Source organism: Balaenoptera ricei, chromosome 11 (genome assembly GCF_028023285.1).
Source record: "Balaenoptera ricei isolate mBalRic1 chromosome 11, mBalRic1.hap2, whole genome shotgun sequence".
NCBI lineage: Eukaryota > Metazoa > Chordata > Mammalia > Artiodactyla > Balaenopteridae > Balaenoptera > Balaenoptera ricei.
In genome coordinates this window covers 30,171,229-30,194,762 of record NC_082649.1, presented here as the reverse complement: position 1 = coordinate 30,194,762, position 23,534 = coordinate 30,171,229, and the positions used below count along the sequence as shown (strand labels likewise).

The following is a 23,534-nucleotide window of genomic DNA, read 5'->3' as shown; positions in this document are numbered from 1 at the left end:
TGCCTGTCCTGAGGAGTAGGAAGAAGCTTTATGAGCTTCCTGTCTCCTGTGTGGATGACCATGGAGACAGGACTGGATCCCTGGGATGTGAATCAGGAGCTCTCCAGCCCAGAGAGGAGGCATCCACCCCTTTTCTGTGTGGGGAGCTCCCACTGCAGAGAAGGCGCAGCCCCAGGCTCGGATGTGCCCGGGAGAAGGGGGGACATTCTGCTATAGGCTACAGCCAGCAGTGGACGAGGGTGTTTACCACCAGCTCGGAACCGGGTAGAGGGATGGCAGGGGTGGTGAACTGGGCCAAGAGTGTTGGGTGAGCCTCAACATTTCTGATAGCTTAGAGACATTGCTTCTGAAACTGCATCCATCAAGGCTTCATTCGGGGGAATGGATCAAAGTGTTTAAAAAGAGGTTATTCTAGATAATTCTGGACTGACTTCACCCGTACCTACCTGTGTCTAGAAGAGACAAGACTCTGACTTTATATAATCGTCTATGCCCAGCTCCACTCAGACCAGCCAAGTTAGAAGTTCTGGGCGTGGGGCCTGAGCATCGTCAATATTTTAAGAGCTCTCCAGGGGACACCAATGTGTTATCAGGTTTAAGAACAACTGGACTAAAGTAAAACACAAATTTTATTACCCATCTTTGGATCTCTTTCATTTCCTCAAGCGTCTGGCTCTTGTTGAGGGGCGGGGGAGACTATTTTCAGAATATGAGAAGAACACTGGAGAAAATCAACTCTGCCCATGTTCACATACACACACGCACGTGCGCGTGCGCACACAAACTCTACAGTTCACCATGTCATTTTCCTTCTATTAAGGGCTTCAAATTTCTTTATCTTTCTAAGCATCCTTTGCCATCAAACAGACAGCTAAGTTCACAACACTACCAATGGAGTTTCCGGAGAAAGACAAATATGGGGATGCATTTGCCTGATTTCCTCTTCTATTTGGTATCACTGCTCTAGCAGCTTTGGCAAAATTTAGGAACTTGGAGCCTGAAGGGCCCCCAAAGCAACCAGCTGAGATCCTCCATGGAGGATAAGGTTTTCTAAATTGCTATAAGTCACTAGATTTGCATTTTCTCCACCCCCTTCAAATTAACCACTGTATTTGCTAAGAAAATCTGCTGGTTGCATAACCCTGGTGTGGTTGCTTCCCAATGGGGCTCCAGGTAGAAAGGGAGAGACTGTAAAAAGCAAAAAAGAGCCTGAGATCAAGCAAGCTGGATGCAGGCAGGTGAAACAGACCCCCAACCGGTGCCTTCCTTTTCTCTGACAGGAAATATTGAACTTGGAAGAAAGGAACTCCTGGCTCCACTATGGATCTGAAATAGGTGATTAATGACGTTTACCTTTGGAGAAACTTTGGTGCCAGAATTTGACATCTGAACGTCTCTTCATGACACTAAGCCATGCTCACTTTTGAACAAGGAACATATAGGTTTTCTCAACAGACCTCTTTGGCCTGCCTTAATTGTGCTTGATAATAACGTCACTGATTTACGCTAAATGATTAAATGTCTGAAAGGAAGGGCGGTGTTTTCTAAGTTGCTGGGCTGTGTGTGTGCAGGGGGGGCGGTGGGGGATGGTAGTGGAAACACTTTCTATGTCCTGGACTGCCATTGTAAAGTCAGTTGGAGATAGGACATTCCAGTAAATTGGGGAAAGTAACCTATCACCTTTAGAGAACGTCTAAAAAGATGACCATGACGATAATGGTGACAGCTAACATTTATTGAACACGAAATATGTCAGGCGCTGCATTAATTGTCTTATATGTATAATTTTCTTTAATCCTCCTACCAAGCCAACAAGGTAGGAACTACTATTATCCCCATGTTACAGATGAGAAAACTAAGGCACAGAATGATTAAGTAACTTGTTTCAAAGAAACAAATCAACTGTGATTCGAAGCTATTTAGCAGGAAGGACATGTAATGCATCTTTCTGGTGGGAGTCTTCCCAGAAAACCCCATACATTTCTGATGAACAGGGTGAGAGGCTTTATAATCTGGCCCTGACTCCCCTCTGCGCCCCCCTCCAGTCTCTCACAGAGATCCTACTGCAGTCAAATGCACTGACTCACCTGACTGCAAAATGGAATGCCTGCCTGTCCCCGTGCCCTCCCTCTTCCTGTATCAAAATCTACCCATCTTCAAGTTCAAGTACCACCTGCTCCATGACACCATCCCAACCACTCAAGTACAACCAGCTCTAAGAATTTTGTGTCCCCTGAATTCCACAAAATAGGCTGTCTTTAAGAAATATTGGGCATGTTTGCAACAACATGGATGGGCCTAAAGATTACCATACTAAGTGAAGTAAGTCAGACAGAGAAAGACAAATATCATATGATATCACATATATGTAGAATCTTAAAAAATGATACAAATGAACTTATTTACAAAGCAGAAATAGACTCAACAGACATAGAAAACAAACTTATGGTTACCAAAGGGGAAAGGGAGAGTGAGGGATAAAGTAGGGATTTGGGATGAACAGATATGCACTCTTATATATAAAATATAAATAGCAAGGAACTATTGTATAGCACAGAGTATTATATACAGTATCTTGTAATAAACTATAATGAAAAAATGAATATATATATATATATATACACGCACATATAACTGAATCACTTTGCCATACACCTGAAACATTGTAAATCAACTATACTTCAATAGAAAATAAGTAAAAAAAGAGCAATGATTAAAAAAAGAGAAATATTGGGTAAGTGGTTCTTTGTATGTCTATATGACAAATACCTACGTCATCTAAGCATATTTTAAACTCCTTCCTGTAAGAGCACAATGCCTGGCAGACTACAGATCCCTAATCAATATTTTCTCACCGTCATTTCTTGGACCAAAAAACTCTAGATTATTTATTTTATGATGTTCACAGGTCCAGCATGTAATTAAAAGGGAACGGTTCAGAAGAGAAGGGAATCGTAAAGTGTTACTTTATGTACGCATAATTCTGTTCCAGCAGGTGCTGGGAGATGGCTCTCTACTCAGTTACCCACGTCGGAATTTAAATTGGTTTTGAACTGGAGGGGCTTTGAGGGCTGCTCCCTTCTGGAGTGTACACAGCGTGTACGGCCAGCGGGGCTGTGAGTCGCTACACGCATGTTTCCATTCGTGGACACGACCACAAGCAGCACTAAACCATTACCTTCTAATTTTCGGAACCTCAGTATGACAGGTGGTCGGCACTTCACAGCACTGGCCTAAGAATTGGTAAACGCAGGCCACACATTTAAAATATGCAGAAACAACAAAACAGATTCTTGAATTCCTTTCAAAAGGGTGTTCAAAACTGCAATCTTGAATGACAGAGCCATGTGTTATGCTAGTGGACACATAAATTCCCACCTGGGAAGCACCAGGGTGTCATCTGCACACCCCAAAATAAAGAACTCTGGGTCTTCCTTTAAGTAAAGACTAAGGCGAAGGTGACAAATGATTATGCAGTGCAATTCCCCTTTCCTTCCTCCCATCACACAATGAGCAACTATCCTTTTTGTCGTGTGTGTGAACTGTTTAAATAAGAAGCTTCTGCTAGTTCTTATGTTCAATATGAGAGAAGAAATCAAAATGCCCATTTCACAAGCATGGCATCTTTTTCAGAACATAAGACCAAAGGGGAAAAGCAAAGAGAATGTATGTCATCAGGAGACAATTACCCATGACAGTCAAACAATTGCTGCAGACAGTCAGCCAGGACCAGCGCCCTAGAATACTACGCAAAATTTATTTATGCCTGAACTTTCTTTATGGACAACTGTTCAGGGAAAATGACTTGCTTCTTTTGCCTGACAAAGGACATTTAGACAGCTGCTCTCCAACTCTGACTTCCAGAGAGCTGGGGATTGAAACTGTCATCTGTAGAAAAGCTTTTGTTCAATGTGCAGACCACATCACGGCCTATGTAAGTGACGTCCCATCAAGGGGTTAACGTCCCACGATCAGGGTGTCCTGGGTACGATGTTTATTATATGTGCTTTCTTCATTGAATCATTGATTTAAAACCCCTCTCAGTATTAAGGACCGGCAAATTCTTACTGACACAGAGACTATGAAAACATGTCTACTGTGCAAAGGATGACTGGGGATCACCTAATAGAAAAGGCAAGAACAAACAGACAGTGGTTTTTCAAAGCTTATCACGTTTAAAATGAATGTGCGCCAGTCCCTCGTCTAACTTATTCTAATTAATAGAGTCAGGCACTCACCACATGCATTTCTAGCGCAGATCGTGAGCTGAAAACTATGAACCAAAGTCTTGTTCCCTTAAGCTAACAAGGCTCCAAGCAGCTTCAGCAACAGCAACAATGAAACAGAAGATGGCAGGTGCGTACCTTAACCTCCTGATTGGTAAAGACCTCCACGTCCACCATGCAGGCAACCAGAGTGGAAATATCACAGTCCATTCTAGGGGCTGGCATTCCCCCTCCGGAATTGACAATAAAGAGCTAGGCAGCCTCCGAGTCGTGCGGGCTGGGAAGAGCCTTCCAGGTGGATGTCTCCGGGCCGGCCGGGCGCTGCCCTGCCCTGGGGATGGCCGAGCTGGGCACCTGAGCCCACTCCGCTGCACGCACACAGCCCGCCGCGGCTCAGGCAGCAGGGCAGAGTAAGAGCGGCTGGCTGTCTGATGGCAATGACATCACCGCAAAGACTGACACAAGCTGGAGCTATTTTTTTTTTTCCCCCAGCCTTTTATCTCTAGGCAGTGCAGTGGAGCAAATTGAACATGATTATGTGCTAAATCTGAACTCAGACTAAATCAATTCAGGCAGCGTTCGCTAGGAACTGAGTCATAGCTGTTGTTCCAGCCGAGTGCTTATGTTTGCAAAAAGCAAGGGTGGGGAGGGGGGAGAATCCGACACCAGAGGCTCTCTTTGGGGTGGGGGTGGGAATTATTCTGCTGATGAGCCTCCTGAGGTTAAGGTGTGACAATTTTCTGCCTCAGAAATGAGCAGGAAGTTGAGGCATTTTGCAAATTGCGTGGCTTCTGTTAATTGCCCTGTGCCCGCTCAGAGCGGCCACACATGTTCTGGGCATCCTAATGCGTCCCAGGCGGGCACAGGCTGCAGAGAAATCCATTCTTGCAGTGACTAAAGAGCTGGTCGTCAGTCATGTAGGCAGCCCGCTAAGAGGAGGTAATTAGAGGTTCGTGAATTTCTATTTGAAGCACATATGTGCAGACCAGAAACTCTAAAAGCTCGGGATTTCAGGCTGTCTCCAAGGTCATTCAAACCAAAAGCGGGCAGTGGAAAGGAGTTACAGCAAACATCTCACGCGGGGACAGATGGCAGAATCTAGCGGGCAAACGCACTGATGTGGGTCATTATCAGAGCCTCGGGGCTTGATTTCGCCTGAGACTTTGAACATGTCTGATGGCTTTTTCAGTCTCTTTTCCTAAATGTGAACCCCAGGAAGGGCAGAGCCGTGGATAATTCATCTTTATATCCTGAGACTTTAGCCGAGTGTCTGGCATGAGAAGGCAATAATTGTTTAATGAATGGACAAACCAAACAGGGGCAGCCTTCTTTTACAGTAGAAGTGAGCAAAGGAAAAAAATCCAAATCGTTTTCATTTTATCATTGGTTATAAAAATACCAGTAGAACTTACATTCTGGCAGGATCTATGCCCAGTAGGAATGCAGGTGCATCTTCAGTGGCTATCAGAGATCATGATTTGTAACAGATTGGCACCTTTCTAACCCATGACTGGACACGGTGGTCCAATTTTGCGTGCAGATGAGAAAGGTGACATTTTAGACTGAAGGTAGAAGTTTTGTGGTTGATCCTCATTTGGGGCTACATGTGAGTCTAATGTTCCCCTTCAACAAGGCATTTCCAGGTTAAATGAAATCAGTCCACAAATAGAAATATTTAGACTGATGAAACTCTGTGTGTGTGTGTGTGTGTATGTGTGTGTGTGTGTGTGTGTACAGCACTTACTGTGTTGTCCAGGGCACTGTGGGGAATATGAAATCATGTCTGCAGATAATTCAACTAACACTTACTGCGTGATGACTATGTACAAAGCTCTATACCAGCTGCTCTAAAGGATAAAATGATGAATAAGTAAAATTCACTATCCTCAAGGAGCTTAAAATCCAGGGGAGGAGATAAGACATGGAAACAAACACCTATAAAACAAGGCAATGGTGATGGTGGCAAAGGAGGGACAGATGGCACTTGGTGGGAGCACTGTTGAAAGAGCATGGATGCTGAAGGGAGCTGGGGCAGATGAGCCTCAAGGAGCAGGACATGACTTCTGCCATGACCTTGAAACATGGGTAAGACTTTGTCAGACAGAGAAGGGGTGAAGAGAGCCCCTAAGGCAGGGGCCGCAGACTAGAAACATCCAGAGCAAAGAAAGAATAGGGTTTTTTTTGGGGGGTGAGCCACATTTAAGGTTAAATTTGTCCAGATCCAGGGATAAACAAGGCAGAAAGAGCCAGGTGACACAAAACCTCGAGGGGCCCTTTGCGTCTATCTGGTCAACCATGGAATGCTCGGCAAAGGTTTTTGAGAAAGTGAATGGGTCTATCTATACATAAATATAGCTGAAATGTAAAGTATACAAGAAGATGAATACAAATTTAAATATCACTAACATCGGTTCAAGAGGCAAAACAAAAACAAGGCTATTTTTTCATATGCTGTGGTATATCCCCAAATTTATTTTTTTAAGGGTCACAGCATCAGTGTGCTGGTAAATATTTAACAATCAGCTCTGAAAAGAAAAGCCTGATGTGTAGCATTTGCCGATTCTTTTGGTGTAAATATCCTCATCATGGCTGACTTTAAGCAACCAATATAAAGTCCCCGAATGCAAAGTTGGGAGTGACTGACCTGCTCACCCCAGCCATGTGAACTGCCTCGGGGATAGAATGGTCTCATCGTCGTGAAAGGGCTACACTGTATTAATGACAGTTCCTACGGTTCACAGAGTTTAAGGTTAACCATTGCTCTGTTCACTTAAAGCGCTCTGTGAATTACTGCACACTTTCTGTTTAGGAAAGAGCTATAGAGGGTATACATGCGTTATTTCAAGAGAAAGAGCTTTGCTCTGACACATCTTGGCAGGAGGATATTAGTCTATCCAGGAAGTAGAGCCTCACTCCAAACTGTAAAATAGGTAGTTTTTTCCTGATGCATCTTCAGTTTCTCCTTGTTGATTTGTTTCTTCCCTGGAGATGCCTTCTCGTACTCTTGAGTCCACTAACTTTATGCTTTCCTTTTTTAAAATATCTTTTCAAGGACACAGCTCTCAATTCATCTCTATTAGCATGAAATGACTGATAACTTAATAGTACTACCTGGCATAGAGGAATCTGTATGATGGGTAATACTATAGGGGATCAAATCTTAAATTGAGCAAATAGTGTACTTAGGGTGAAATCATAGGCATCGAGAGCATGTAGTGATTTTGAAATAAAATTATAGGATTTTTAATAGGTTGGTTCAACAAATTGGCTATATTATACTATTCAGTTGCTTATACAAAACACTTTCCTATAGATTAGAGTCCCTAGGGGCCTTTCCTGTTAAAATTGTGCCCTATTTCTCTAGATAGACTGTACTTTTGATAGCTGGGGGATGGCTGGCAGCCTGGGAGGTACTTGGGGTCTGTATATAAGCACCCAGGCTATGCCTACAAGGTCCTATGAACCCTAGCTCTTGTCTGTTCTCCCTCCCACCTGAGTTCACCATTTCTCCCTTTCCTCTCCACATCCCAGATTCACTGGTCTTCTTGGGATTTCCGCCCCCCCCCAAAAAAAAACGCCAAGCTCTTTCTCATCTCAGGGCCTTCCCACTTGCTACTGCCTTTGTCAAAAAATATCCAGATTTCCGCATGGCCGGCTCCTTTTCACCATCCAGCTCTCAGCTCACATGTTATCTCCTTGGAGAAGTCTTCCCTGATCACCTAAATAAAATACGTGGACCCCTGTGTGCACATGCACACACACACGGACTCAATCACTATCCGGCATCTTCTCTCTAATTTTATTCATAGCACTTTTCACTATCTGAAACTGTTCACTTATTTCTTGACTTGTTCTTTGTTGTATCCCCAACTAGAATGTCATCTCCACAAGACAGAGGTTTTTGCCTATTCTGTTCCCTGCTGTATTCTCAGGGGCTAGAAAACTACATGTCACTTAGGAGGTACTCTAAGAAATACCTGAAGTGTGAATGGATAAATAAATAAATGAATCTAAAAAGGCAAGTAGAAGGACTCAAACCCATAGAGGTGCCTCCTGATCTGGAGTTTGAGAAAGGTCCTTGCAGGATACATGGGCATCTGAGCTCAGTAATCACCCCCACCACCGACGCAGCTCTGCTCAGAAGCACCCTTTCCAGGTGAAGTGGCCAGAAAAATCTTAGGATTCATTCAAACCATGATTCTTCCAATAATTGACCACATTAAGGAAATGGATGCAGCATGACGCAGACCTGACCCTGAGACAAAGACCACTTCTCTACCGCTCAGGCCAGGTAGTTCTCCAAGAGGATTGACAGCTGACCTGAGGCACTAACCCCCAAGTGGGCAGGAAGAGATGGGGACCTTCCAATCCCAGAGGCAGCAGCCAAGTGTGGTTTGCTAATGAGTATAGATGTTCCCATTACAACTATGGCTCATCAAAGGCTTTGCTCCCTCTATGTGTCCTTCTGGATCCCTTTTTTTTTAATGTTTACTGTTGAAAATCTCAGACGTATTCAGAAGTTCAAAGAATACTGTAATGAGCTTTCATGTACCCACCACCCAAGTACAACAATAGCTTGGGATCAACCTTCCTTCCTCTCTGCCAGTGGGTCTCAGAGTGCGGTCCCCAGACCAACAGTATCAACACCACCGGAATTTGTTAGAATGGCAAATTCTTGGGCCACACCCAAGACTGGGTAGGTAGGACCAGTATTTGTATTTTAACAAGCCCCGCCAGTGATCCTGATGCAAGCTCAAGTCTGAGCACCAGCGTTCCATGTCCCCAACCGCTCACACTCACTCCCGGTTATTTTGAAGCCGATGTCTGACATCATATCATTTCATCCGTAAATATTTCAGTGTCTATCTTGAAAAGACAAGGGCTTGTCTTTCGAAATCATAATACCTATCATCACACACACTCAAAAGCAAGAATAGTTTCTCAGTATCATCAAATGTCCTGCCAGCGTTCACATTCTTCCAGCTGCGCTACCAATGTTCTCTTCCCTCCCCACCCACTCTCCATCCCCTCCCTGATCCCATCCTTCCAGCCTTCCTTTATTTAACGTTTTGTTTACTTATGCTGGGATCTAAACTACTATGTCTCTCATGTCTCTTTTAGTCTATAGAGTCCTCCTCCATGTCTTCTTTTTTCTTCCTTGTAGTTTGTTGCTGGTGATGATAAAACCATGTTATTTGTCCTTTAGAATTCTCCCCAGTCTGGATTTTCTTGATGAATTCCACATAGTGTCATTTAATTGGGTTCTCTCTTACCTGTAGGTCCTGTTCATTAGATCCAGAGGCTTGATAGATTTGGGTTTGGCAAGACTCCTTCATGAATGGTGTTGTATACCTCCATCGGGGGTATGTAATGCCTGGCCATCTCTTTTTGTGGTATTAGCAGCCCTTCATGCTCGATGCGTAGATCTACTCTTTCTTTATAAGTTGCAAAATGATGGTATTCCCTCTTTATTTATTCACTGAGTACTTCCATTACAAGGAACTACTTCTCATCTACTATGGAGTTACCCTGAGCTACATTTTTGCAAGACAGGCAAAATACACACTTAATTCTTTTCCTTTATTAACTAGCTTTATTTATTTTTTAATGACTTGCTTCACATTATCCTTCAAAGAAGATCACTGAGGCTTTTTACTTTATTAAGCATCTTTATGAACTCGTGGACTAAACATATTTGATGGGTTTAAATCCACTGTTGTTTTATCTTTTTTTTTTTGAATTTTATTTATTTTTTTATACAGCAGGTTCTTATTAGTTATCCATGTTATACATATTAGTGTATATATGTCGATCCCAATCTCCCAATTCATCACTGTCGTTTTATCTTATTGATGCTTAAATTGCTGGTGAGAATCTCATCATGTTGGCTCCTGCGTCCTTTTGACACAGTCTCAGTCATCTTTGAGGGCTACTTCACCTTCTGGCAGGACAAGATGTTCCAGACTCATCCTGCCCATTTCCTGCCCCAGATAAGGAATCAGTCATTTCTTTCTCAGTTTCATTTAGTATTTCAACATATTTCAAGATCATAATCTATAGACTTAGAGGTGTTCTTTGTACTGAGTCAGCTATTGTTTACAAGACTCTTTAGCAGACTGAACTAGAAAATATATAAATGTGTTTTTTAAACTTTTTTTAAATAATAAGGCCTTACTTTTATATTTTTATTTTTTTAATTTATTTTTTAATTGAAGTAGAGTTGAATAAGTGTGTTTTAAAGATAACATGCATCATGAGTTCAGACTGATAATTCCAAATCAAATCCAGAATTTTTCAGTCATACATCTGTATCCTCCTTCTTCCACACCAAATATCTTGGTTCTTACCAGTAACATAATTACTCATTTGCCTTATTCAATACTACAATACACAGCAGCTTCAGAATCACAATATTCAGTAGGAACAATTTAAGATTTTATCCCCCAGTTCTTTTTGTCCTAAGGGTATATCCCATAAGGATGGTAGAGATTCCTGTGCTTTAGTCATTTGGAATAGTTCCTCTCCTCCACCAACTGGAAACCAAGTTAGGTTCATTTGTTTCCTTCAAATTTGATTCCTAAGGATTGCCTTTCTCTGTAAATTTAGTTTTATAAATATAAAGCATATTACATGGTCCAAAACTCAAACTACAAATCTACAAAGAAATCTAGCTTCTCTCCCTGTCTCCTCCAGCAAATTCCCTCCCTCCCTCCCACACAGGTTACTGTTATTTCATCTTTATTGTTTATCTGTTCTCTCATTTAAAAAAATATAAATATATATGTGTATTATTTTCCCTCCCTTTCTTTGACAAATGATAGTATACTTTGCACATTTTTCTCTGTCTTGCTTTTATCACTAGAAAACATGATCCTAGAGATCATTACATAATCATATGTAAAAGTATTCCCATTCCTTTTTACAGCTGTATAGTATTCCACCATGTGCACTATGTGAATTTACGACGTTGGTGCAACTAAGCCCCTATTGATGAGTATCTGGGTTGTTTCCAGTCTTTTGCTATTAAATAGTGCAGCAATGGATAGGCTTGGCTTATATCTACTCACATTTTTCTACTGTAACTTTGGGACAGATTCTAGAAGTGAAATTGCTGGGTTAAAAGGCAAATGTATGGATAATTTTGCTAGATTTAGACAAATTCTCCTCCATTGGGGTTGTACCATTTTTCTTCCCCACCAGCAATTTATGAGAAAGGGGGTTTCCCCACAGCATGTGTTGTAGAAATGCCTTGGACATTTGCCTATCTGGTGAGTGAGATGTGGTTATCTCGGTGCATTTCTCCTACTATGGGGACATCTAAGGATCTTTCTATATGTGAACTAGTATAGCATTGTCCCAGTCAATACCTCCCTGGCTTTCCTCCAACTAATTCAGATTCTGTTTCTGACCTGAGCAAGCAAAAAGTCTAAATAACCACAGTTCTCAACGGGTTTTGGTTTGCATTCTTCTTATTATGAGCCTGGTGGGGCATTTGTTCATCTGGTCAAGAGCTATTTGCATTTCTTCTTCTCTGATACCTCACTTAGGTCTGGTCATCACAAGCCAAACACATTCTCACCTCCAGACCCTTGGCTTCCCTCGCCTGGAAGTCCATTTCCCCCATCTCAGCGGGGCTCACTCCTCCACAGCATTCAGGCCTCAGCTCAAATGCCTCCGCCTCAGAGAAGCCCACCCTGATTAGTCTATCTAAGTAGGACCCTTCTCACTATCTCCCTGCCTTGTTTTATTTTTCTTCAAAGCACTTACCACTAACTGATATCACATATTTATTTGTGTAGTTTCTGTTGATCTCTTCATTGGAATGCAAGCTCCATGAGGGCAGGGGCCCTCTACCTTGCTCACTGTGTTTTCCCCCAATGCCTACAATGGGGGCTGCCACACAGTGACAGCTCAGGGAAATGTGTGGGTGACTGGATAATGGAATGAGTGGCATCCTTTAGCTAGGGGAGCCAGCTGAGAAGAGGGGCTGCCGGGGGTCCCTCTAAAGGAACGTGAACCTGGCAAGGGAGAGTGAGGCAAATGAAGGGGCCTCAGGTCACAGGGCGATGGGAATGGTGCAGTGGGAGCCGGGGGGTCCAAAAGAAGTGAGAGGGACACTGACAGGGGAGAAGGAGGGACACAAAAGGCCAGCTCCCCATCCTGCACAAGTCCCGGCTAAGTGGCAACTGCAACGCCCTCGGTCAGACTCAGGGACCGTCTTCATTCCTCCACTGCCCAGTGAGCACCTCCAGAGGCCCCACGAATATCCTACAGCTCGTCCCCGAGTAGCGCTCTGAAGAAGCCGTCTCACTTCTCTTCTGCCTCACCCTCCTCCCCAGTTCTCAGGGTTTCATCCCTGCCTCGATCCACCTTTAGGAAGACCTACCCCCCTTCCCATCCTCCCCATCTGAATCGGCTTGTTGGGGGGATTACACCGGGCCGTGCTATGTCTAAGAAGCCGACACACTTGAAAAGTTACAGGGATGAAAATTAATAGTGTGTTTGCTTAGCACCCCTGTCTCTCTGGGAACTGTTCTTCCTCCCCACCCTGGGTTCATCTGAGGGAGGCCCTGACCAGCCCAAGCCAGTCAGAGCTCCCGCGACGATTTCCCAGACCCAAAGTGGGTCAGGGGTGCCCGTCCCCTGTGGTGCCAGAAGCTTGGGACTGTGGCTGGCCATGTTATTTTCACCATAAAGCCACCTTCAGACAGAAACTGAAATAAAAAGTGGAGGAAGGAAGTCCTGGAAGCATTGGAGTCCTCGTTTCCGGTTGCTCCTGAGGCCTGGGGGCACCTTGTCCTTCCATGGGTCTCCTCAGTCAACTCTTCCCTTGGTCATGTTACCTATTCTAGTATTATCGCAACCAAGGCCTCCCTTTTTTCCCCCAAGCTAATTTAGATATTGTTTCTGTCACTAACAACCAAAAAAGTCCACACACACAGCCCTAGAGCAACAGGGGAAACTAAAGTGGGAGTCATTCATCGGGGACCACAGATTCAGGTCTCCAAACTATCCCATGGAAATGCCTCCTGCCCCCAATTAGACTTGAGGTGAGGGAGCTGCCACTGTCTAACCCTCCCGCCTGAGGTAACAGCAGGAGTCCCAGGATGGATTTCTGCAAAGAAAACCTGCTCACAGAATCATCTTTCCATTTCCACTTGCTTCTCCCTCCTTCAGGTTTCAGAGCAATCTAACCAGTTTTGGGCCACCTGCTTTGAAAATCTGCATATTGGTCTGATACCTATATGCAGAACAGACCTATTGGTCTGTTCGAAATGTCATATTTACTATGTTATTACATCTCAGTTGAAACTTGGAATTTATCATCCCATCATACCATCATTGACTTAGAGCAAAACTTGAGAAGTCACTCTGCAAAAATTCACAAGCATTGTGTTATTTAAACTTCACAATAGGCCCCATTTCGAAATGAGGAAGTCATTTGCCCAAGGTCAAATAGCTAGAAAGTGGTAGAGCCAGGTTGAATCTTGAAGGGCTTATCTCCAAAGTGTGAACTCTTCACTTCAACGTTCTAGAAGTGAGAACATGAACACATCTGCACTTTTGAAAGGAGTCTAGTGCTGATGTGAAGACTGGATTGGAAAGTAACAAAGGCAGAAGGGAAGAAAATTGACATCTCAAAGGAAATTTAAGAGAGTAGATACTTGGCTGTATTTGACTGGATTATCTAAGCCAGTGGCAATGAGGGACCAAATTCGTCAATGAGACATTGTAGAAATATAAGAAAGAACTCGGTGACTAGAAGCGGGGTAGGCGGTGGGGGAGTTAGTTGGGTGGGGGGGTGGTCAGGAAAAGCAATGGAGGTGTTGCACAGTTAAGGTTTCAAAGTGTCATCTCTAAGGAGAAGATGGTGCCAGTGACAAGGGTGGGTCTCTTAAAAAGATGGAAGATCCCAGCTACCAGCAAAATCAAGAAAGCCTTCAATGAAAGAAGAGGGCATATGATATGGACACTGAGTAGAACTAATATAGATCAAGGTCTTGTGAGCAAGGTTGGGGTTTGTTTAAAGACCAGCAAATGACTCATTTAGTTTGAATGGCAAGTCCGAGCAGGGCTGTGGTGAGTTGTAAGATGGTAAGAGAGGTTTGTGGCCACAACGGTGAGGAATTTGAGTGCCAGGGCGAAGAGTGAGTATATTTCATTCAGAAAGATATGGGATCTATCAAAAGTTTATGAAAAGATCTAGGTTGAATCAGAGTGAAGAGGGATTGGAAAGTTTTGTTTCCAAACTTTAGCCAGAAGGTGATGAGGGGCTGGATCTTGGAGATGTAATAGTAATATAAGGAAAGAAATGGATATGAGAAACACCATGGAGATAGAATGTTCAAGATTTAACAACTAATTGGCTGTCAAGGTAATGGTCTGGGGATGGAGAGTGAAGTGAGGAGGCATCGAGGTTGGAGGTACCAGAAAAAGGAGAAGGGGAGGCAGGGAGGGAAGGAGAGTCTACAATTCCAAGCCTGTGTAGACAGTGGTAACTTTATCTGAAATAACTTCATGATGCAGGTGACAAGAGTAAATTGTGATCAGATTTATACACCCATGACAGTGAGATACACGTCCACATTTGTTCATTTCAATAGTTAGCTAGTAACATTAATCTTTACATTAGCAGAAAAGGGTAAGGGTAAAAACTGAGATTACAACTTACAGTAGTAGATACTAGTCTTTATTGGTATTGATTAGGAATGGATATTATTGCAAAACTGTTATGGTTCTGACTAATCAAAACTCTAGAAACAGATTCCCTTTCAGCCTAACCCCACTCTCCCTCTCATGCTAAGACCATAGCATGGAACCAAATCTATGAGTAGTGGTCTTTCCATTCAACTATATCTACTCTCTTTTAAAAAGGCCTAGACTTTAGTTGAGGTGTAAATACATGGAAGTATTTGATGAATCTTACTCTTTATTTGAAATTAAAGAATTATGAAGCAAAAAAAAAAAAAAAAAAAAGCAAAACCGTCTAAAAAAGCAAATTTAGCATTTTTGGACCTGAACTTCTTCTCATCTTCCCACTAAGCCTGCTACTCTTCCTGTGCTCCCCGTTTCAACTGTGACACCACCCTCCACCCAATAACTTACATCATAAGCTCAGTCATCTTTGATCCCTTCCATTGGCTTGACTAGTGCACAGCTTGACTAGGGTTCAGGGCTGGTTGATTCCGAGGCTCAATGAGGTTGTCAAAGGGCCTTGTTTCTCTGACTCTGTCTTCTGAAGCTCAGTGTCATTCTAAAGCTGATTTCCAAATTGGCTGCCAGTAGCAATCACAGCCTGTATTTCATTCTACAACTCGACCATTTAGGTCACCTGTTCACTTCTGAACATGCTACGGTTGGGGTAAGGAATGTGCTGATTGGCTTAGGTCAACTTGAACCTACTCCTCCAGCAAGGAATGGTGTTAAAAAGCTAAAGTATGTGGCTTGCATGAGAATGGACGGATATGCAAGCAAAGATCTGGGTTAGGAAGGGAATGGATGTTGGGTGGGCATCCATCAATGTCCACCACTCTTTCAACTCTGTACCTGTCAGGGCACTTGGCTGCAAATGATAGAAACTGCTCTTGGCTAACTATCAGAAAAGGAACTTACAAGGAAGTTATCATGTATCACAGAATTAACAAGAATTTTGAGAAAGAGCTTCAGAAATGAGGTAGGAACCAAGAGGGTCTGAACTGCAGAAGACAACCTCCAAGGTGATGCTACAGGAACGAATGTGGATAGGACACTACCACCGGAACCTACAACTCCTGGACATGTCCCTCTTCCTCTACTGCCATGAGTGATCCCTAACTGTCCCTGTGACTTTGTGCAGTATTCTCTGGAGTCAAAGTTTTGAGTGTGGTGTCCAACTGGTCATGTCCTGAATCACCCTAACCCCAACAGCTAGGGGTAGGAAAATTTTGGTCCCCATGGCCTCTTAGTGGCAGGTGATATCCTCACCATGGGTGATGGAGGGGAGACTTCCCCAACACAGATGGGTGTGAGGATGCTGGAAGCTCAAAAATAACAAAGGTCCACTATCAGCCTCCTACACACTCTGCCTCCCTGCCTGCCCCATCTTCTTATTTGGTACCACCAGATTCATACTTGTGAGAACTGGTTCTGACCACATCACTCCCCTGGCTCAGCTACCTTCATTGTCTTCCCATTGATGGTAGAATCAAATGTTTTTTTTGTTGTTGTTTTTTAATATGGTGACATCAACCTACTTCTCCAGCCATTTCTTTTCTAACTACTCCTCTGCACACATCCTACTGTCGAAACAAACTGAACTGCTGGATACATGCCATATTATTAAAAACACTCTGCTTCGTATGGGTGGTTTCCTACAATTAGAATTCATCCATCCATTCATCCATTCAATGTCTATTTAGTGCATATACTATGTGCCCAGTCCTCGCAAGGCACTGGCCATAGAAAGACGGCAAGTCACTATCCTGTTCCTCAAGGAGGTCACTGTGAAAGGGAGTAAAGAATCACAATATGATTGATATGATATGATATATGATATGAGGATGTGACATAATATAAATTATATTTGCTATAAATGATGTTGATACAAAGTGTGGTATGAGCACAGGAGAATGAGTATCCAAGTTTGCCATATAGAATAGGCGTTAGAGAAGCTTTCCCTAAGCAAGGAACATTTTGCTAAACATTGAAAAATAAGTAGTTTTCCAGTTATCTAGATGGGCGGACAAGTAGTAAGATGACATTTTAAGTACAGGCGGGAACATGGGATGATGTGGTAAGGCAAGAGAAACTCTGAGTGGCCCAATATTGCAGAAATTCCCAGATGGAGTTGGGGATGATAGATTGGGAGGCGTGGAAAATGCAGCTAGACTGTTAGGCAGGGGCCTGACCATGAAGAGCTTTGTGAGTTATGGGTAGAAATTTAAATTTTATTCCATGGGAAGAATGACCCAGTGAAGGCTCTAACAGTAGCTTCTTGGCTCTTCTTGCCTCTAATTTCACTGCTACTGAATCCATCCTGCAGACGATCTGTGGCCAGAGAGATCTTTCTACTAAGAAAAATAAATCATATTACTACACATGAGAGTGGAGTGCAAAGTTGGAACCAGGGGCTGCAAATGTGCAAGGGATTATAGTAAGGAAACATTAGAAATCTAATGCACAAATAGACCTCTGAGACCTTGTGCTGGGAACTTCTCGTGCTATCTTAGTGGAAGGCAAGTCTCCTCCACTAAAATAATGCATATTACTTCCACATACATAATGCACATGAATCCTTTATAGCTCTTATCCCACTGTAGGGATAAATGTTTTATTGTGTCCTCAGCACTTAGCATGTTGCCAGCATAAATCAAGTAATCAAGATAATGTCTGATCAGTGACTGAAAGAATGCATGAGTAAAAGACCAGACAAGCTGAGGTCATCCTCGCTTCGTTTCATGAATGGGCTATTTCTGAGCCATCTATCCTAGTAGCAGTTCCATCTGCTTTAGTCTTTGGTGCTTAGCATGAATTCTCCTACGCCACTGCCCTATTCCTCAAGCTTTGAGAGTCCTAGAGATGTATACTGAAGAACTAATAAGAAGCATAGCCATGAAGCCTCAGATATACTAATGTGTATAAGGAGAGATGGCTGAAAGTCTACTGAAGCTTGTGCTCCTCCCATGGTGCAGAGCTGTTTCTGGAAAGTGGTTCCCCAATCAGGGCTATAGTACCCAGTCTGAGTTCTGTCCATTGGAGTGGGGACAGAATGAATGCCACGTTCAGGCCTGGCCCATAAGAACCTCCAGCAGACCTCATTTCTTTTCTTCAACCTGATCTTTGGAGCTAAGTATTGAAGATGACGGAGCCTTTATCAGCCTAGGTCTCTGAATGACTGCATGAACCACACTCTTATTTCCTTCCTCCTCTTCCCCATCACACTGCCAACGGGGTTTTACATGAGTGGGAAACAAACCTCTCTTCCGGTAAGCCCCTGAGATTTTAGGGCATATCTGGTACAGAAGACAGCATTACCTTAACTAATACAGCATGCGTGTACATGTCTGTGCTGAAGTACGTATGCTGTGAATGCAAAATCCAATTTTATACAGAATCAAAAACCAAATGGGGACAGGACCAGAAGTAAGAGGATTTAATCCTTAAATGTGGAAAATCTTTCATTTTAAATTGAATTTGAATGTCTTAAATTAGCAAATGAGCAGGTAATCATATTGTTATTTGACATATCATGGTTAGTCTGTGTCAAGACAGAGACCAGGGAGTAAATGGAGCTTGAGAAAAGATCTGAAAAGCAAAAAAGATCAAATGAATAAGATCAGAAAAGATTTTCTGGTAAAATTCATAATTTTTAAAAATAGCTGAATTAGTAATACATGCTGGTTATGATTGGTGAGATTTCAAATAAATAAATAAATCATCAGGATTATATGTAAGAAATATAAATTAGAGGGCTTCCCTGGTGGTGCAGTGGTTAAGAATCCGCCTGCCAATGCAGGGGACACGGGTTCAAGCCCTGGTCCAGGAAGATCCCACATGCCACAGAGCAACTAAGCCCGTATGTCACAACTACTGAGTCTACGTGCCACAACTACCGAAGCCCGGGTGCCCTAGAGCCTGTGCTCCGCAACAAGAGGAGCCACCGCAATAAGCAGCCCGCGCACTGCAACAAAGAGTAGCCCCCGCTCACCGCAATGAGAAGCCCATGAGCAGCAACGAAGACCCAATGCAGCCAAAACTAAAATGAATAAATAAATAAATTTAAAAAAATGAAGCAGATGTTTAAATAAAAAGAGAAACATAAATTAGAAATAATTAGAAGTACATTATGATTACGTCAATGGATCTTGTCAAGCTGCAGACTACTAATGCGCTGTACTTGAAGAAGATTCCATCTGCCTAAAAATGGCAGGTAAGGACGCCAAATGACTTGCTCTGTATTTCTAACAATTCTAGGGCCAGCCTGAGAAGGAAGGCATCTAAAAAAGTAAATCTTCCTTCATAACCCCTATCTTCTTTTATTTCCTCTCCCTTTTCAAGGAGGGGTTTTGGTAAATCAAAAAGCTAGGGTGGAGGAAGGTAAAGAGAGAGAGGTAAGAAGCCAGGTGGAAATGCACAAAATGGCAGTTTCTGGTATAACATGGCAGGCTGATTATACGCATTCATACCACCTAGATTGGGGTTTGGGTTGTGTATGTCTGTTGGGCAAGGCCATACCTTTGGAAATTTCCAAAGCGTTGAGAAATCAAACTCTTTCTTTGATGGAGATATGTTCATTTGAGTGTTTTCATGGAGCTGGAGAGTCAGGAGTAGAGAAAATAAGAAGCTGGCTATGGAGGACTGTCTCTAGGCTCAAGGCAAGAAGGGGGAAGAGATTTTCAGGTCACTTCTCAGGCAAGTCAGACTACTTCATCAAAATAGGTAAGGAGGAAGAGTTTCAGGGCAAATGCTCTAGAAAAGAATAAAAACTGCTTTGGGGTGGAGTTTTCTTTGCACTGTGTCTCTGGGACACCTGGTATGGAAGGCATGGTGGAGAAAAATGTAGACTTCCAATAGTGGAATCATAAATAAACTTATCAAAGAGGAAGTTTTCATTAAGCATGGCTCTGGGATAGGCATTTGAAATTTTGGTGTTGCTATTTTTGGTATAAATGGAGTTTTCAATACTCTGTTGGTGAAAGCATAACTTGAAACAATCTTTCTGGAATGAAGGCGGCTTTAAAAAAATAAATGGAGCACACAGAAATTTCCACTTCCAGTTAAATGTAAAAGTTGCAGGAAACCATCGTGCTACTCTCTCAAAAAGGATAAGCCACATGAACTACACAATCACAGATTTTTAAAACCCCCTAAGAAAGCTGATGAAAAAGAATCCTAAGGGAACGAAATTCCATATAGCGATAAGCCCTTCTCATGAGAGAAGAGATACATGTCCGCTTTCCTCTTTTGTGTAATAGTGAGAGAAAGAAGAATTCACTAGGGACAGGTGTAAGGAGGAACCAGATGAATTCCTAACAAACTTTTATAGTTTTATGTGGGCTGGAATAATGGATTAGAATCCCGAAAAGCCCCAGACAAAGAGCCAGTCTGTAAAGGCACTGCTTTATCCAGACCAAAACTAAAATAAAGAAAAAGAGATCTGTGGGATAATATATTTTAACAGATGCATAATTGGAGTCCCAAAAGTAGAAGAGAGGATGATGCAGAATAAACATGTAAATAGATAATGGCCAAGATTTTCTCCAAATTGATTAAAATATCAATACATAAGTTCATTAAACCCCAAGATGACCAGAGCTAGACATATCACAGGTAAACTCCTAAAATTCAAAATTAAAGAGAAGGTATTAAAAGCAGGAAGAGGAAAAAGACATAACACAACAATAGGAATTAAGACTCTTTTGTGAAACAATAGTGGCCATAATACAATGGAACAACATATTTAAAGTGAAGGAAGAAAAACAATAAACTGTCAACCTAGGTTTCTATATCCAGCAAAAATGGCTTCCAAATATGAAGGCAAATCCTTATCTGTTGCTCGTGAGAAAGTAAAATAGTGCAGGCACTTTGGAAACAATTTGATAGTTTCTTAAGAAGTTAAACATACCATTAAAATACGACCCAGAAATTCCACTACTTGGTATCTATCCAGGAAAAATGAAGACCTATGTTGACACAAAGACTTGTATAAAAATGTTCGTAGTAGCTTTATTATAATAGCCCCCAATTGAAAACAATACAAATGTCCATTAACTGGTGAGTGGATAATTGAAATGTATATTCATACATTAAAACACTTACTATTCATCAATAAAAAGGAATGAACTACTGACGTATTGTAACATGGATAAACCTCATGAGCCTTACACTAAATGAAAAGAAGCAAAAGATCATATAATGTATGATTCCATTTATATGAAACATCCGAAAAAGTAGATTGATGTTTGTCTGCAGGTGTGGGTGAAAAAGAGGGTTGCCTGCAAATGGACACGAAGGACTTTTCTGGGGGATGGAAATATGTTAAACTGGATTGTGGGGATGGTTGTACAACTCTGTAAGTTTACTAATAATCATTGAATTGTACGCTGAAAATGGATGAACTTTATGGTATGTAATTTATGCCTCAGTAAGGTTGTTAAACAACGTGAAGACAAAATAAAAACCATATTCAACAGAAAGAGTATATGAGAATCCATTTACTGCATATCTGAACTACTAGAAATGCTAAAAAATATTCTCTCTACTGAAGGGAAATAACCCCCAGTGGAAACTCAGAATAGCAGAAATGAATCAAGAACACCAGAAAGGATAAATTCATAGGTAAATATACAAGACATTCTTATTATATTTATTTAAAAATTCTTTGAAAGAGTATTAATTATTTAAAGTAAAATAACAATAATAGATGGTAGGGTTTACAGCATAGGTAGAAGTAGGTGACAATAAGAGCACAAAGATAGGGTAGGTGAGAAAGGAATCAGATTGTCGTGATGTTCTTACTTTGCAAAGTAATAGAGTATTGGTTGAAGGTAGACTGTCATATGTTAAAGATGCATTTTGTAGTCTCTAGGTTAAAGCAACCATTAAAAATAACACAAAGAGGACTAGCTAAAAAGTCCACAGAAAGGAATCAAATGGAAAACTAAGAAAATAATGGATTTACCCAAGAGAAAGCAGAAAAAGAGTAACTGAAGAACATAATCCAGATGGAACAAATAGAAAACAAATGCCAAGATGGTAGCCTTAAACCCAACCATACTGATAATTACTTCAAATATAAATGGATTGCAAACACTTTAATTAAAAGGCAGAAATTATCAGACTAGATATAAAGCAAGAAAGCAATACTCTTTCTCTTTCTTATATATCACATTTTAAATCTGAAGAGGCAGACTTCTTAAAAGTAAAAGATTAGAAAAATATAAACCATGCAAAGAGTAAGCATAAGAAACTTGGTGCATCTATATTAATATCACACAGAGTAGACTTTAAGACATAGAGAATTACCAGAGATAAGATTATACATATATAATTTTAAAATCAATACAACAATCTTAGATGTGAATGCATTTCATATCAAAAATTCAAAATACATGAAGCAGAATTTGACAGAACTAAAGGGAAAAATACAGATCTACAATCACAGCTGGATATTTTTAACATCTCCCTCTCAGAAACTGATAGGGAAAATTAAAAAATCAGTAACAATAAAGAACATTAGAACAACTCTACAAACCAGTTTGACCTAACTGACATTTACAGACCACTGTACCCAGCAGCTGCAGGATACATTCTTTTCAGATGAACATAGAACATTCGCCATGACAAGACCATGTACTAGACTGTAAAACAAATCTCAGTAAATTCAAAAGGATCAAATTCATGTAGATCAGAGGTTCTCAAAACCTCCAGGTCCATGGGGTCCCTGAGACCCTTTTAGGAGGTCCATAAAGTCAAAGCTATTTTCAAAATATTGGGACATTATTTGCCTTTTTCGTTCTCATTCTCTCATGAGTGTATAGTGGAATTTTCCATAGGCTGAATGATTTCTGATATCACAACAGATTGAATGAGGAAGCAAATGTGAAAATCCAGTTGTTTTCAGACATTAAATAGGTTTGCAAAAGTATAAACCAATCTCAGTCTGTTCACTACTTTTGTTTGCTTTGGAAAATACAGTTGTTTTCCATTAAAAAATGTTATTTACATTAAAATACTATTTTTAAGAATGTATATATATTTATAACTGAATCACCTTGCCGTACAGCAGAAATTAATACAACATTGTAAATCAACTATACTTCAATAAAATAAATTTTTAAAAATATTATTTTTAAATGATTTAAGAAATTAAAAGAAACTTCTCAGTTTTAATTTCTAATATGGTAAATATAAGTGGATGTAACCCACATAAACAAAAGCTCTTTGGGTCTTCAATAAACTAACAGTGTAAAGGTGGTGAGATCAAAAATTTTGATAACCACTGATAAAGAATGTTCTTTGACTGCAATGAAATTAAATTAGAGATCAATAAAAATAAGACACCTAGAAACTCCCAAGTATTTAGAAATAAAACAACACTCTTCCGAATAATTCGAATAATCCTTCGGTCAAACAGTAAAAAATTTTAAAAATATTTAAGCCAAATGATAATGAAACAATATATCAACATTTGTGGGATATAGATAAAGCAGTGAAGAGAGGGAAATATAAAGGGTTAAATGCCAATGTCAAAAAGATGAGTAAGATTAATAAAATAAGCACCAATTTTAAACAAAATCTTTCAGAAAATAGAGAAGGAAGAAACAATTG

General features: G+C 41.2%; 1 protein-coding gene across 2 annotated transcripts in view; it reads right to left on the bottom strand.

Moving 5' to 3' along the window:
* The window catches only part of RCAN2 (regulator of calcineurin 2), a 256,888-nt gene that overhangs the window by 87,416 nt on the left and 145,938 nt on the right, over positions 1–23,534 (bottom strand). Inside the window, exon 1 of one of the 2 annotated variants that reach the window (XM_059938569.1) lies at positions 4,365–4,587. The exons of the other annotated variant lie outside the window; for it this stretch is intronic. Coding sequence (XP_059794552.1) covers positions 4,365–4,451 — 87 coding nt within the window. The 5' untranslated portion in view covers positions 4,452–4,587. Of the gene's footprint in view, positions 1–4,364; positions 4,588–23,534 lie in introns of those variants that run through there. 2 annotated transcript variants of the gene reach the window in all.